Here is a 16956-nt window from a genome sequence, read left to right as displayed (position 1 = left end):
TTATTTTATTCATTCAAAATCTGACAAAATATTTAATTACTACACACTTTTATACAGTAATCACTTACTGGGGACAACTATACAGGTTTGCATATATACACATTTTTATATCTGTCTGTATGTCAAACTTACATTTTTGCATGTGCATACAATGAATATATGTTGGGTGGTTGAACGTCACTGATATGCTTATTATTATTGCAGAGTGAACCAGACACTTGTGTGGTTCTTAGCATTGTCTAAAAAAATGCAATAAAGATGCCACAGTAACACAATGGTTGCCCAAGGATCTCATTGTTATTCAAAATAAAAGTGCTTGGAAAGGCTGGATTCTTGCCCAAATTGCTTCAGCCTCTACGGTGCAATGCATTACATGCTGGCTCACGTCCTTCCCAATATGTTCACTTCTTGTTTTTAGCAGACGTGAGCTGCAGAGCAGGGTAGGTCTCCCTGTGTTTTGCCAGTACAGTATAGATTAATTCAGAAAGTCCTATGTTTTGCCAGTACAGTATAGATTCATTCAGAAAGTCCTATGTTTTGCCAGTACAGTATAGATTCATTCACAAAGTCCAAGTCATGAAATCCAGCTGATCAGAAAATCAATACCGGGGTTATCCTGCCTGTTTAATTAGAGGTTGTGAATACTGGCTTTTCAGCACTGTAGGACTATTGAGCAGGAAAAAATGCACTTCTGATTTACTCTACTTTCATTAAAAGGGCACGTTAATAACAGCAGAGTTTTTTTTATTAGTTTATGAGAATCGTGAAACTGTAAATGGTACAGTCTAGCCAGGCACACATTTAATAGAATAGAAATGGCACATGTTTAAAAGCTTACATTCATCACTGTGTCATAATATGTCATTAAAGCCAAGTTTGTATTGATTCAAAACACTGGACAGTTTGCATATCTAAGGTAACATTGTTGGAAAACCAGTACAGTGCATGTATTGGATTGTATTAAAAAGCTTTTGTTGGTTAGTGTTACAGTTCCAAATTTATTTTAATTAAACGAAGGGGCATCAGTAACACTGCTGACACCGAGGAACAAGTCCCTGGACAGTTAGGCTTATCGTGGAATAAAACTAATAAAAAGGCGACATCGGCTTAAAGGCTCTTCTGTTAGTCGATATTTATAACATTTTGTGTTGGTACTTGCACTGTGCTATATTTGTTAGCAACTTCCTAATTTGCTGCTGCTGGTGATTCACTAAAATACAATCTAAACTTACAATATTAATGTGTTTAAAAAATAGAAAGCTGCTAAAATAATTGTACGATCCCCTTGAAGTTTCTAAATATAGTTTAGATCAGCTATATTAGAGAGCAAGATTAGTACCAACTTTTCAGTATAAAAAAAGTTTTTTCATAAACCAAAAAGTCAACAATACATGTCACATAATGTGTAAGTACAGCAGGTTTCGAAATGCCAAAATAAAAATACTAAGACAGCACAGCCCTTTGCAGAAAAGGGCACTTGACGAAATGTTTGCCTATTAAATGTTTGAACTATTAGAAGCAATAACAACTTGTTTAAGAAATGCAGCAACCTTTCCACTTGGCATCAGTCTATCAGGGCAGATTATTGTAGAAACACAATAAGCACAAGCCAGCCTCTACAACACAAATGCCTGAACACAAAATATACTGTCTATTGGAAAGCCTCTTAATATTAAATATGTATCAAGGATAGAATAACACAGGATCCTAAGTGCACACTAAACCCCTCAAACTGATTTAACACTCTAAACTATTTAAAAAACTGCTTCTTAAACAGCATCAAGTGGCCAGTAAGCCCTATGACTGGCTATTGGGATAGTAGCCACATGAAACACAAAGCTTCTGATAATATCACTGGTTAATGTCACACTCTGCTTAATATCTAGGAAATATAACAGTCATACAATTGATTTCCACCCCACTTAATATCACTTCAAAATGCCTGCATCAATGGTACTGTATTTATACACCGTTACCATTGCATATTAAAATGAAAACATCTCAGAAACTAAAAGATTCAAACAGAGCCACGAACGCTGAAATAATTGCGCTATCCGAGAAAGGTGAGGGGAAAAAAAAAACTCTTGCTTACAAATTTTCTTCGCACCCGCAAAAGATTCTTAAAAACAGGAATGCAATTTTGAGTGCCTATCACAACTCTCACGTGGCTTCTACTACTAAGAGAATGTGTACAGGAAAGTACGAGGGCTTCGAGAGCTTGTTAAATTGGTATGCGGTCGTTGGGTTTGTTCTTTTATTGACAAGCTCCTGATACTGTCAACTCTGCTTACTGTCACAACGCATGCTCAGTCCCTTTGAAGTGATCTTAAGCGGGCTTGACTGTATATAAAAGGTTTTACTTAATGGTCTTGACAATGAGATGAATATTCAAATATAAGGGCCTTGAAATCTTGGTGGTAAAGGCCACAGTGTTATGAAGTGTATAATCATGCTTCCAAAGGATCATTTTAAGCACGCAGAGCTGTGGGTTGGAGCAACTGAAGCACCAACATTAATATTATTTTAAAATTAAATATACTTCAGTGAAGAGCAGCCTAGGCTGTTCCATCGATCAAAAAAACTAAACAAACAAACCAAAAAAACCCAGTTTACTGCAAATAACTTTCATTTTTATGAGGCAGTATTACCCTGGGAACCCAGCATCCTCCACAATGATGAGAAAGCAATGACACAGAGCGTCCCACAAGTAAAACTGCATGAGTTATGCTAAAAGAAAATAGTCTCAAGTTACTTCCCTGTCCTAGGCAGAAGGGTAAAAAACAAGCAGGCTCGTGCAATGTGATGGCCTATGTACTGTATATAAAGAATACTTCATTCACATACAGGTGAACAAAGTGTATGGTGGGCAAGCATGACAAATCACAATTAAGTATGAGAAGGTATTGTTGAAATACTTGGCTATCCACATTAAAACACAAAGAACATGTATATTACACACATGGGGCACAATGATTGTTCATGTCGATTCTCATTCTAAGGTTCTTGGCCAGCGATTCAGATCACTATTTGTGGACATTTATGCATCATAACAAAGGGCTGTGATGAAAACACCAGGACACTTCAGACAATGCAGCAGAAACACAGGGATGCATTTACCAGGGGAGAGGAATCAACAGAGCATCATAACAAAGGGCTGTGATGAAAACACCAGGACACTTCAGACAATGCAGCAGAAACACAGGGATGCATTTACCAGGGGAGAGGAATCAACAGAGCATCATAACAAAGGGCTGTGATGAAAACACCAGGACACTTCAGACAATGCAGCAGAAACACCGGGATGCATTTACCAGGGGAGAGGAATCAACAGAGCATCATAACAAAGGGCTGTGATGAAAACACCAGGACACTTCAGACAATGCAGCAGAAACACGGGGATGCATTTACCAGGGGAGAGGAATCAACAGAGCATCATAACAAAGGGCTGTGATGAAAACACCAGGACACTTCAGACAATGCAGCAGAAACACGGGGATGCATTTACCAGGGGAGAGGAATCAACAGAGCATCATAACAAAGGGCTGTGATGAAAACACCAGGACACTTCAGACAATGCAGCAGAAACACGGGGATGCATTTACCAGGGGAGAGGAATCAACAGAGCATCATAACAAAGGGCTGTGATGAAAACACCAGGACACTTCAGACAATGCAGCAGAAACACCGGGATGCATTTACCAGGGGAGAGGAATCAACAGAGCATCATAACAAAGGGCTGTGATGAAAACACCAGGACACTTCAGACAATGCAGCAGAAACACGGGGATGCATTTACCAGGGGAGAGGAATCAACAGAGCATCATAACAAAGGGCTGTGATGAAAACACCAGGACACTTCAGACAATGCAGCAGAAACACGGGGATGCATTTACCAGGGGAGAGGAATCAACAGAGCATCATAACAAAGGGCTGTGATGAAAACACCAGGACACTTCAGACAATGCAGCAGAAACACAGGGATGCATTTACCAGGGGAGAGGAATCAACAGAGCATCATAACAAAGGGCTGTGATGAAAACACCAGGACACTTCAGACAATGCAGCAGAAACACGGGGATGCATTTACCAGGGGAGAGGAATCTTTTTTCTTTTTTAGTCCTTAGGGAAATTAGATTACTTAGTCTAGATTTGCAATGCTGGATTCTTAAAGGAATGATGACCAGGACTTAATATCTAGATATTCATTGTACTCTTCATGGTTATTTTTAGATCTACCTTGTGTTGAAAATCCATCCATTAACAACTTGCCACTTTGACATTTATCTCTTGGCTAATGCTATTGATCGCCTTGAAATCTAATGTGCATGGATCAGAGTGTGTTTGACTTTATGTGACCACCTATAACTTGCTTGAGTGAGGGCTGCTGTTTCTAGCAAGGACACTCTTGGTAATTAGATTTCTGTAATCCCCATAGGTTCTACAGTTGAAAAATACAAATGAGGGCAGAAGACTGTTCTCCCTGGCAGAATCTTACCGAAAGCTAAAGATTAATAAAATGTAGCATAGATCTGAACATGGAAACGTGTGAGACTAGGTCTCTGATGCTGTTTAAAGTTAGGAGATGAAAAGTGTTTTAAGTCATTAAAGATATATAACACCAAACATTAGCTGAGTATGCCTACATTATGGGGTGGGGGCAATTAGAACATAGTGGTCCAAAAACCAAATATGAAGAGATCTCTTGAGAAAGACAATATCTGATTATATAGAAATATATACAGTATAGTCACACACATGTATAATCTGTGAACACCGACACAAAGAATGGCACAGTAAATCTGTATTAAGGGCAGCAGTGTGGAGTAGTGGTTAGGGCCTGGACTCTTGACCGGAGGGTTGTGGGTTCAATCCCAGGTGGGGGACACTGCTGCTGTAACCTTGAGCAAGGTACTTTACCTAGATTGCTCCAGTAAAAAACACAACTGTGTAAATGGGTAATTGTATGTAAAAATAATGTGTACAAAATAATGTAATTGTATGTAAAAATAAAGTGATATCTTGTAACCATTGTATGTCGCCCTGGATAAGGGCGTCTGCTAAGAAATAAATAATAATAACATTAATACTAATGTCCACCTGGGATTTTAGCCAAGATACAGTAATGCATTTCAGACCTCTGCTATTCTGCCCACCCTCCCCCCAACACAAGTTATATAAACACAGCATACATATCCAAATGCTACCCTTGAAATGGGGATTAATAGAAAAAACTCTCCTGATCTTTTAAAACGAAACATGCGTTTTTAATATATCTTTACCATTTTATAAGTACCGCAATTAAACACTAACCTCGGGGAGGTCCAGTATTAACACTAATCTGTGACACCAGCAGTTAGAGCTTTCCTCACGAATAGCCCCCTTGAAGGAGGAAGCCGACTGCCTTACCTTTGGCTGCCTGCGCAGGTTAGGTGATAGCTTTAGGCTGGTGACGTAGCCTCTGTCATCCCCCACGATGATGATGGGGTGGACGGGGTTAAACTCGATGTGGGTCAGCTTGGTTTTCTTCTTTGCCACCACGAGCTGCTCACAGATGGCTTCATACTTATTCACACTCAGATCGAACACGTGCACCTGGGGAAGAGAGGCAAATGTGATTACTAACTCGAAATGTACTGGTGTGTTAGTTTCCATTAGGCATCAATACAGTAAAGTGAGCTGGTCATGAATGAAAAAAAAAAATAACTAATTTGTGTGCAGGTAAAAGATAACAGTGAGTCTTAAGAGGACCCTCCAACTCCGCTATTCCTAATGGCTAGAGAATTAAAACCTGCACTTAAAATGCACCAAGGCAGTGAATCTTTAGTTTATTTCTGTCTGTAACAATATGAAACAATATATATTTAAATGAAAGGTATTTATATTAGTGTATGCTATCCTGCAAAATCCAGTGTTTGTCTCCCTTTCTGTCTGTATGCGTATATCTTGCCTGATATACCACATTCAATCCAGAGAAAACCTACGTAAAATCACAGCAGCAGAAAAAAAGACATCTACAGAATTAAAGTTTAGTGGTTGACATTTTAGCAGGATACCATAATCTTCTTCACTCATTCAAAACTTGCTATGCTCATGCAGCTCTAAGATTATTATCTAAAAGCGCCAGAGAATTTTGATTATTTCCTTTTGAACAGTTTAGTTTGATGTCAACTTCTCAGATAAACAGACACATTTGTCTGCCACGCTTCAGCATAAGGACTTTTTAAGTTGGAGATGATTAAAGAAAACACTAACTTTAGAATCACTGTAGGGCTGTGTTGAACAACACTGAACAATGGTCTCGGCAGAGTGTAATTATAGATGCTAGTCTGGTGTTCTCTCAGGCAGCCGAACACAGATATTACAGCATCTTCATTTGCAAAAATGATTCACGGATTTAAAACAAATCAGTATAAAACCATACTTAGACAATAGCTCCCGCTGCATTTGGCTTTTACAAATTTGTTGAATTAATTCAAATTTAAAAGAAAAGTATTAACAGTGCTGCTTGCATCAATTAAAAAAGCAAATAAATAAATAAATAAATAAACTAAACAGTGCACCATCTTATAATCAATAAACAAAACATCTTAGTGTTGCATACGGTGCAGAACAATTGCATTCAATTTCTAGCTGTACAAACACATTCATTTAGATTTGTTAATCAGAACCATAACCACACACATACTTTACAAGTGTAACACTGTGTTGCACTAACATGTATAACACATTATGTTTTCCACATCGGGCCATAAGCACTTTCCTCCTATCAGCTCGTTTTTCTTTCGCCATTTTACTTGATCCAGTCTCAAAGTCATCTGCCTTACTGTAGCACTGCAGTTACACGAACAGAAGACTTGAAAAGTTTACTACTCTGCTTTCTAAGGAAATTCATAGAGACTGACAGCTGTTGTGTTAACAGTGAAGCAGTATAGCTGGGACGTTTTCGAGAGGAAGTCAGTCAAGAGTCTGAAAGCTTGTGTTTAACATTCAAATTGATTAAGGGTATTGAGAGTAACAAATTAAAACTTTTAATTAGAACAGTGGTTTTGTGTTTCTACCTAGCAACATGACTTGAATGCCGTAGATCCTGAGGAAATAAATCATGTTGTTGACAGTTAAGTTTGTGTGAGCCATAACCGTGGCTGTAGTAATCCCACTGTGGCGCTGGTAATAGTTTAATATTACACACACTGGCGCATACTTCGCACCTGTGTATTAGTTGCTCCCCTCTTTTAAGGCCCCCACAAAAATGCCTAGAAAATCAACTTATACAACGTTTTCTTTACGGTAAATAAATTTTCCCATATAGATTTATTAAGGGACTGTTTTTTTAAGTAAGGGATATTTCTTATAATACAGGACTGCTGGCAACTATACAGTACCACTAATATTGCATCAAAAATGCATGTAGGCCTACAGGTGCTTTGTCATGGTGAAACTATTTATTACAAACAAAGTGCAGCTGGAGAAACCTGTGCCGGTAGCATGCCAGGATTAAACGTCTTTTACCATGTTCAGATTGCAGCAGTTTCATTTCTTGCTCTGCTATTTTAGTAACATTTTCTTAAAGGTACCAGGTATGTGTGTGTGTGTGGTTTTTTTTTTTTATCTTTGTTTGGATTTCTGAACATTACAATTAGGTGTGCTGTTCTATGTATGGGATGACATCTGTACACAGGACAAGATGTACTGGAATTATGGTAAATACGTCACTGTGATTGGTTGCTTTCTGATCATTGGCTTTTAAACGCTTTAGCAAGTTCTGCAGTAGAAGCAGCTTGCAGGGTCTATATACACACTTATTTTACTTTCTACTCTGGGGTATGCAATTGAGCAGCCACATGGTCCTAAATGAACTACTGACAACCACTTCTACCAACTCTAACTTAATAGCAAACAGTATTTCCATGACTTTGTTTGGCTCCTACTTAAGGACACTGATTTTTTTTTAAATCAGTAAAATATTCGAAACGTGTTTTGAATACCATCTGCTTGAGTTTTTTTTTTTTTTCTTTCTCATTTTCAATTCATAATTACTGCATGCTTTTCTCCCTTAATTACAGACCTTATTTCTTTCTCTCAGTTTTGGATTTGGCACGTGGCAGGGTTAAAGATGTCTCAGCTGATTTAATGAGAGTTTGTTCCAGTTTAATGAAGACTTTGTGCTAAAGTTCATCTTACTGCAGAATGCCTATCCCTTTCCAGTTACAACCTCACTCCATCTTGCTTTACTACAACTGTGGTGAATGACACAAGAGTTCAATATTTCTTAAAGCGGGTAATTGTTGACACTGAAATTACAGTTTATACCAGTGATAATTTTGTTTTTTTACCCAGTGGTATCTATTGTGAAAGCCTGTATTTATCACAGTGGCGAGTTTCAGTTTGACATAACAACCACTAATTAGGATTTTGTATTTGCAGCCTTGGCTCTCAAGAAATAAAATTAAACGATGGCGCACATTTATGCCATTTCTTGTTTGATCTAATTTAGTCCCCTTCTCACGACTCTGACCATCACCAAGACATGAATCAGAACGTGTTCATGTTTCTTGTTTGAATGTGTTTGTTCAGGGCATTTCAATGGGCCATTATACACTATGGAATGAGTCAGGATGTACTGTTGTTTTGTACCCTTCTTTGATAATCTCAATGGTGGCATGCAATAAAAGAGGTCAACAATCACTGAACTATCACTGTAATTTTCTATTAGGATTCTCGAATAAATAAACAAGTGTTTTTCATTCATGGCAACGAACTAGGATTATTGAGAGCTGCACATAACTCAAAACAGGAGGGTTTGGGGCAAAACCTGCATCAGAATTCAGAGGAGATTAATCTGAGCTGAATGAAACTTCCCATTTTCAATAATCAAGAACTCTTTACAAGACCCTAACTAGTACTGCAGGACGGTGCTGTAGTGAACAGTAATGCTGTTTCCTATTCCTGGAAAACCTTAGGGAGCTCTTCTTCTTCACCACTAGACCCAATTACAAGCTGCCACCAAAACCACATGCAACTTCAAATTTCCTTCTAATAGCATGTTTACCTCAACTAAATTCAAACTTATTATCAGAAGTGAAGGGTGGGGGGAAGAATGGAGTACATTCTTCTCTGATGCTGTAAAGCAGACACAATGCATGCGGACATACTTTAATTACTGGTTCACACACCAACAGCAAAACAGATGGTGAAATTATTTTTTAATTATTCTCGCAGTAGGCAGAGAAGGCTGGGACATGGTGACAGGAAAAGCCAAATGCAAGTGTCTGCAAACTAGCAATCATTTGTATAATACTCACGAGAAGAAAGAATAACAGACAATGACAAAACAATGCTTAAAGCTCTTCTCCATATTCACCTAATAGCATGTGTGTGAGGATTAGGTGGGGTCCTATTAGCGGTAACACAGAAAGTGAGTGGGAAGAGGAAAGCAAGCACTCTCCTCACATGTTTCAAAGTAAAAAAAAAGTCTTGGGCACATAACAAAAATAAACAGCAAAACAGCAAAGGGCAGGTGGGATTTTGCAATGTAAAAGAACATGTTTTTAAAGCCTTGCTGATGACTCCTTTAAAGGATGAGCCTCAGAGATAAGTAGAATAAATGTCAGTCTAATCCTGCTTGAAAAGCTAGACCAAATATTAACACCAATACTGCAAACGAATGTATTCCATGACCTTTAGAATGAAAGCAGTGCAAGCAAAAACAAAGGGCATGCAGCTCAACGTGGATACAGCGCACAATGCCAAGATCCGTTCAGCAGCAACACGCTTTATTGAGAATTGCATTTTTTAAATGTCTTGTTTAAAAAATGGAACTCCCAACCATTTCCTGATGTATGAACTGATTAAGGCTTCCAGCTTCTCTACTGTTGTCAAAGAAACCTCATACACAGTCAGTGGCCACAGCAACCTCGGCAGTAGACCAAACTGAAAGCACCAGAGTTTTAGTTTGCCTGGTAAAGCGCTGCTGTCTATGCTCTTCAACCCTTCCACTGCTTGTTGTCTAACTTCTCCCACACGAACTGTGTCCTTTAGATCCCCGTCGTACCATCTCCCAAGACTCTTCACTGGCTTCTCAGACACTGTTGGTATTGCCTCACCGTTAATGAAGACCGTTTTATCTACTACTTTACCTTTAATTACAGAGATGCTCCTTGATTTAGTGGGCTTGAACTGCATTTGTGCCCATTCAATGTTATTGGTTAATTTGCCTAATAACCGATTAGTGCAGGCTACTATTGTAGTCATGGTTGTCATGTCATCCATGTATGCTCGAATTGGTGGTAGTCGCATTCCAGAAGCCAAGTGCTCTCCTCCCACTACCCATTTTGATGCCCTAATGATTACTTCCATTGCCATGGTAAAAGCCAGTGGAGAAATGGTGCATCCTGCCATTATTCCAACTTCTAGGCATTGCCATGTAGTGCTGAATTCTGAAGTTGAAAAACTAAATTGCAAATCTCCAAAGCAGGCTTTCACTAAATTTGTTATTGTCATCGGTACACTGAAAAAATCAAATGCTGCCCAAAGAAGTTCATGTGGCACTGAACCATATGCATTAGCCAAATCCAGGAATGTCACATGGAGCTCCTTCCTCTCCTTTTTAGCTGATTGAATTTGTTGCCAGATCACATTGATGTGTTCTAAGCATCCTGGGAAACCTGGAATGCCCGCTTTTTGTATTGAAGTGTCAATGAAGCAGTTCTTTAATAGGTAACTTGACAATCTCTGAGCAATAATGCTGAAGAAAATCTTGCCTTCTACGTTTAATAGGGAAATAGGGCGAAATTGACTGATGCTTGTAGAAATCTTTTTCTTTAGGCATAAAGACTCCACCTGCTCAGCGCCATGCTCTTGGTACAACTTGTTTTTCCCATGCCACTTTCATCAATTTCCACAGGATTCGTAGAACTCCTGAAGCACTCTTGTACACACTGTACGGAACTCCATTAGGCCCTGGAGATGATGAAGCCCTTGCTTTTTTCACAGCTTGCTCTACTTCTTTCCACTTAGGTGCACAGTCCTTCATTTGGTATTCTGGTGGATTGATAGGTGGGATGTCTGAAGGAATTGGCATAGGCTCCTGCCTTTTTGAATCTGTATGTGTTTCCTCCAAATATCTCTCCAGCTCAAACTTAGATGCTTTTAGTGTGCCATTCTTCTCACTGGTGAATAACTTCTTTACAAATTTGAATGGGTCTTTATAAAAGTTAGCTCTCGCACGCTCCTTCTTTTTGTAGCGTTTCTGTAGGCGTTCAGCTCTGCGCAATGTTGCAAGCTTATCTTTTATGACCCTTTGTAAGAGATTGAGTCCCTCCTTCTGAGTTTGTTCTGCTCTTCTCCATTGCTTCCTCAGCTGTCTCCTTTCTCTAACTAATTGTTCAATCTCCTGCTGCCGTCTAGACTTTCCAGGAATAGTTTGTACTTTTTCCTTCCTTTTTTCAACTCCAAACCTCTCACTTCCATATGCGTAGATAATGTCCCCAAATTTATTCAGCTTCTTTTCAACTGTTCCACTTAACCTTTCCAATGCAAAGCAGAGATCTGTGTTTACTGTGTCCCATACAGTTTTCTCACAAGCTCTTGGCCATTTAACTCCAGGTTTGTGCCCGTCGAGGTTCTTTTCTCTCTTATGCTGGTTTGTCTGACCGGGTTCACAAGGATCATTAGGTTCATCACTAACTGTGTCCATGCAAGTCCTCCTCACGTCTGTGACTGGGGTGCTGATATCCTGCGAACTGTGGTTTGCTTCCTGTCGCTGGATTTCATTCGACTGACTTGACTGACTTCTTAAGAAGTACTGATCGATGCGAGGCCCTTGTCCCTTCTCCCCTCAAGCATTTCATTCTCCCTTGCCAGCCCCAAGATATTAAGAAAAGAAAAAAGAAAAAGGAAAGAAAGAAAAACAAAAACAGAAGGAAAGAAAGAAAGAAAGAAAGAAAGAAGTAGAATAAGGTATGCTTCTTAAATAACATCATATAAATATAAGAAATCATCTGTCAGCTCTGCCAAGCTAGGAAGTAAACACAGTGCCAAGCTAGGAAGTAAACACAGTGCCAAGCTAGGAAGTAAACACAGTGCCAAGCTAGGAAGTAAACACAGTGCCAAGCTAGGAAGTAAACACAGTGCCAAGCTAGGAAGTAAACACAGTGCCAAGCTAGGAAGTAAACACAGTGCCAAGCTAGGAAGTAAACACAGTGCCAAGCTAGGAAGTAAACACAGTGCCAAGCTAGGAAGTAAACACAGTGCCAAGCTAGGAAGTAAACACAGTGCCAAGCTAGGAAGTAAACACAGTGCCAAGCTAGGAAGTAAACACAGTGCCAAGCTAGGAAGTAAACACAGTGCCAAGCTAGGAAGTAAACACAGTGCCAAGCTAGGAAGTAAACACAGTTGGGCAGGCACAAGTTACAGTTGGAACTAGGAGGGAAAGCAAGAGTTGCCATGGAGACGAGTGAGAATATGAATGCAGCAGGGCAGCAGTGTGGAGTAGTGGTTAGGGCTATGTACTCTACCCAGGTGGGGGTCACTGCTGCTGTACCCTTGAGCAAGGTACTTTACCTAGATTTCTCCAGTAAAAACTCAACTGTAATGGGTAATGGGTAATTGTATGTAAAAATAATGTGTAAAAAAATAATGTAATTGTATGTAAAAATAATGTGATGTCTTGTAACAATTGTAAGTCGCCCTGGATAAAGCAATTGGTACAGTGATCTGGGATATCACTAGAAACAGGCATGGGGAGAGAGCTCAAAAGAGGTCTGCAGTTTAGACAGGAGGATGGCAATCAAGTTACTGTGGCAAAGTGGTTAGAGCTGTAGACTGTCAGAGAGAGGAGCCAGTTCACTGTCTAGAGTGCAGACTACAGGCAGGACATGCCTCCTCTGTAATAATGATAACCTGAAGGTGAAGTTCAGGGGCGGGGCAATGGCCCCTTTCATACACTAACCAATGTCCCTATTTACCCCCCAGGATATGCCTTCTTTGGGTTTGTCTGCGTGGTTTGCTTCACCGGAGGTCTCCTGTGGGGGTGGGGGTGTCACTTCTGCAAACAGGTCTAATTGACCTTGAAAAGGCACTGAAACTCGCCCCAGTGCATTTGACAGAGAGTTTAATACTGTAGATGCACCGGTGAGCTCCAGCTTTTCAGAGTTAGCTCTCTGTAGCCAGGAGGCTACCTCTGAGAGTGAGACAGCTTGTTTGTTTCCAAGTGGGAAGCAAACCTGATAATAAATAAATAAATAAATAAAATCATTGAGAATACAATACCAATAATGGTGCTATGCTGGAAGGATGAAGTGAATATACAGCAAAGCAAAATAATTAGATAGTTTGGGGGTACTGTTTTATTTATTTATTGCACTGGTTTCCAGTGTATTTATTTATAATTAGAAAGACAGATTGTTGTTTTCTGTCCAAGATAGCATGGCTAATAGACTCAGGACAGGTGGTATTGAAGATAGTGATTATTTCCGCCACTCTCAGAGATGATTGCTTCGGGATGAAGAAAAGTAATCCAAAGCCAGGTAGTTAGTGGAAACGCCGCAGGGACACAAAGGTGGATTTTTAGAATGGGTTTGCGATGCTTGACTGCATGCCTTTCTATAGAAAAGACACTGTAATGTAATTTACTTCACCAAGCATGCCCACCTGCTATACAAAGCAGGCTATCCAAACCCTCATGGCCCCTGCTCTTGGTAGGAAGCATTTTAACTAAAGGAGGGGCTGGTGAGCGGTTTTGTTTTGTGTTTTTAGCTGCTGTTTTTGTACAGTGGCCTTCCAATGCTAGTGTAAGTAGCTTCAGACGTCATTGTAACATTTCTATTGCTATACTAGGGTGTTTGCAGCTTGTGAGTCATCGATTTGTTCTAAATATGCTTTTATCTGGCTTTGAACTTGCTGGGAGCTTGTCTGGAGAATCCCAAGTGCCAGGATTGAACAGCCTTTCTTGTTCCATTCCAGTCATATGACAAGGTGGCTCTCAGGACTGCCAGCCTCACCTACTCTCTGCCAGTATAATTGTAGAGTAGGTCTTTGCACTTAGGATTCCAGAGACAAGCTCAAAGCAGTTCAAAGCCAAGTAGCGCAAAATTAGAAGAAAGTATAACTCAATAGCAACATACCTAAACCAGAATCACTCAGAATGATTGCAAAAAACATAAAATATTAAGGGGAATATAAAAAAATAAATGTAACTGACATTTGAATATGCTTACTCTTTTAGAATCGGAGCAGCAGTGTGGAGTAGTGGTTAGGGCTCTGTACTCCTAACCAGAGGGTCATGGGTTCAATCCCCGGTGACGGACACTGCTGCTGTACCCTTGAGCAAGGTACTTTACCTAGATTGCTCCAGTAAAAACCCAACTGTTTAAATGGGTAATTATATGTAAAAATAATGTGATATCTGTATAATGCGAAATAATGTATAATGTGATATCTTGTAACAATTGTAAGTCACCCTGGAGAAGGGCATCTGCTAACAAATAAATAATAATAATAACAATAATAATAATCAGTTCCTGGTCCTTCCCTTTTCATGAGAACTATGATGCAGCCATCATGCACCACCAAGTACTGCACTAACAAGTAACTACAATGTGATAGGTGTTACAGAAACTTGGTTGTCTCAGAGTGATGGAGACGAATATAATATTAGCGGGTATACACTTTTTAAATAACTTTAGCATAACCGAGGCAGAAGTGTTAAAGGGACTAGGAGCTCTTAAAATAAACAAATCCCCTGGGCCGGATGAGATCCTCCCAATAGTACTCAAAGAAATGAAAGAAGTTATTTACAAACCGCTAACCAAGATCATGCAACAGTCTCTTGACACAGGGGTTGTACCGACAGACTGGAAAATTGCAAATGTAATACCGATCCACAAAAACAGAGACAAAACCGAACCAGGTAACTACAGACCAATAAGCCTGACTTCTATTATATGTAAACTTATGGAAACTATAATAATGGAAAATGACCTATATGGTAACAGTATCCTGGGAGACAGTCAGCATGGTTTTAGGAAAGGGAGATTGTGTCTAACTAACCTGCTTGATTTGTTTGAAGATGCAACATCGACAATGGATAATTGCAAAGCATACGACATGGTTTATTTAGATTTCCAGAAAGCTTTTGACAAAGTCCTGCATAAAAGATTAATTCTCAAACTGAATGCATTAGAGATTCAAGGAAATGCATGCACATGGATTAGGGAGTGGTTAACATGTAGAAAAACCTCAAAATGGAGCGAGGTAACCAGTGGTGTACCACAGGGATCAGTATTAGGTCCTCTGCTATTCCTAATCTGCATTAATGATTTAGATTCTGGTATAGTAAGCAAACTTGTTAAATTTGCAGACGACACAAAAATAGGAGGAGTGGCAAACACTGTTGTAGCAGCAAAGGTCATTCAAAATGATCTAGACAGCATTCAGAACAGGGCAGACACATTGCAAATGACATAGTGTAAAGTACTGCACGCAGGCAATAAAAATGTGTATTATAAATATCATATGGGAGATACTGAAATTGAAGGAATCTGTGAAAAAGACCTAGGAGTTTATGTTGACTCAGAAATGTCTTCATCTAGACAATGTGGGGAAGCTATAAAAAAGGCCAACAAGATGCTTGGATATATTGTGAGAAGTGTTGAATTTAAATCAAGGGAAGTAATGTTAAAACTTTACAATGCATCAGTAAGACCTCATCTAGAATATTGTGTTCAGTTCTGGTCACCTTGTTACAAAAAGGATATTGCTGCTCTAGAAAAGAGTGCAAAGAAGAGCGACCAGAATTATCCTGGGTTTAAAAGACATGTCGTATGCAGACAGGCTAAAAGAATTGAATCTATTCAGTCTTGAAAAAAGAAAACTACGCGGTGATCTGATTCAAGCATTCAAAATTCTAAAAGGTATTAACAATGTCGACCCAGGGGACTTTTTTGACCTGAAAAAAGAAACAAGGACCAGGGGTCACAGATGGAGATTAGATAAAGGGGCATTCAGAAAAGAAAACAGGAGGCACTTTTTTACACAGAGAATTGTGAGGGTCTGGAACCAACTCCCCAGTAATGTTGTTGAAGCTGACACCCTGGGATCCTTCAAGAAGCTGCTTGATGAGATTCTGGGATCAATAAGCTACTAAAAACCAAACGAGCAAGATGGGCTGAATGGCCTCCTCTCGTTTGTAAACTTTCTTTTGCTCTTATGTTCTTAATCCATATATACGCTAATATGTTCTTCTATTATCTCCAGATGAAGGTCTTATGCAAGAGATTAAAACTACTCTTTGTTGTTCCCAGGCCACAGCATTCCCATTTCTCTAAATGAACTGTCCAGAGTCTCTCAGGATGGATTGGAGCACTGGCGCATACAATTGATTCTAATCTTTAATTGTTACGTGAGTGCATTTCATCAATATAAATATTTTGAATGTGGCAGGGTGTTAGTGCTAAACAATCAGGTTTTCTAATAAATAATGGTTAGTGACACCATCACTAGAAGGCATAGAGAATGTGCAGTCAGGTTTGAAAAATGAATGTCAAGTACCACTCTCCAAACTGCAAACCTGGTTTTGTTATGATCTGGAAATATGTTTTCCTGTTTGTGATAACTTCAGACTGGACAGACTTACATGTATTCTAATTCAGAAAAATACACTTCTTTGCTTAAAACAAGCAGCGAATCAGGCAGTGAAGTGATGAAAACAGGTAGCAGGTCAGAGAGCGGCTGCCTCCTTTCTCTTTATGTTATTGCTCACTTCATCATGTGCCAGTCGACCTCCAAACCTGTGCATTATTTACCTATGTGTTAATAATAACAGTTTTGCAGTGGGTGAGCCTAATCGTATGGAGCCAGAGCTGACCAACCTTTTGTCTTAAAGACCCATACGGATGATGAGGGAGTAGTTCAAGAGCCATAAAAACAACTTGAAACAAAAAAAGGCTGTTTAACCAG

At 39.4% G+C, this 16956-nt stretch overlaps 1 protein-coding gene across 1 annotated transcript in view; it reads right to left on the bottom strand.

The window, feature by feature from the left end:
* The window catches only part of LOC117404066 (dynein intermediate chain 2, ciliary-like), a 44915-nt gene that overhangs the window by 3651 nt on the left and 24308 nt on the right, over positions 1-16956 (bottom strand). Inside the window, exon 19 of the mRNA XM_058986237.1 lies at positions 5407-5592. Within this exon, the coding sequence (XP_058842220.1) occupies positions 5407-5592 (186 nt within the window). The remainder of the gene's footprint in view (positions 1-5406; positions 5593-16956) is intronic.

The sequence above is a fragment of the Acipenser ruthenus genome, chromosome 2 (assembly GCF_902713425.1).
Source record: "Acipenser ruthenus chromosome 2, fAciRut3.2 maternal haplotype, whole genome shotgun sequence".
Taxonomy (NCBI): Eukaryota; Metazoa; Chordata; class Actinopteri; order Acipenseriformes; family Acipenseridae; genus Acipenser; species Acipenser ruthenus.
This window is presented reverse-complemented; position numbering and strand designations above follow the sequence as displayed.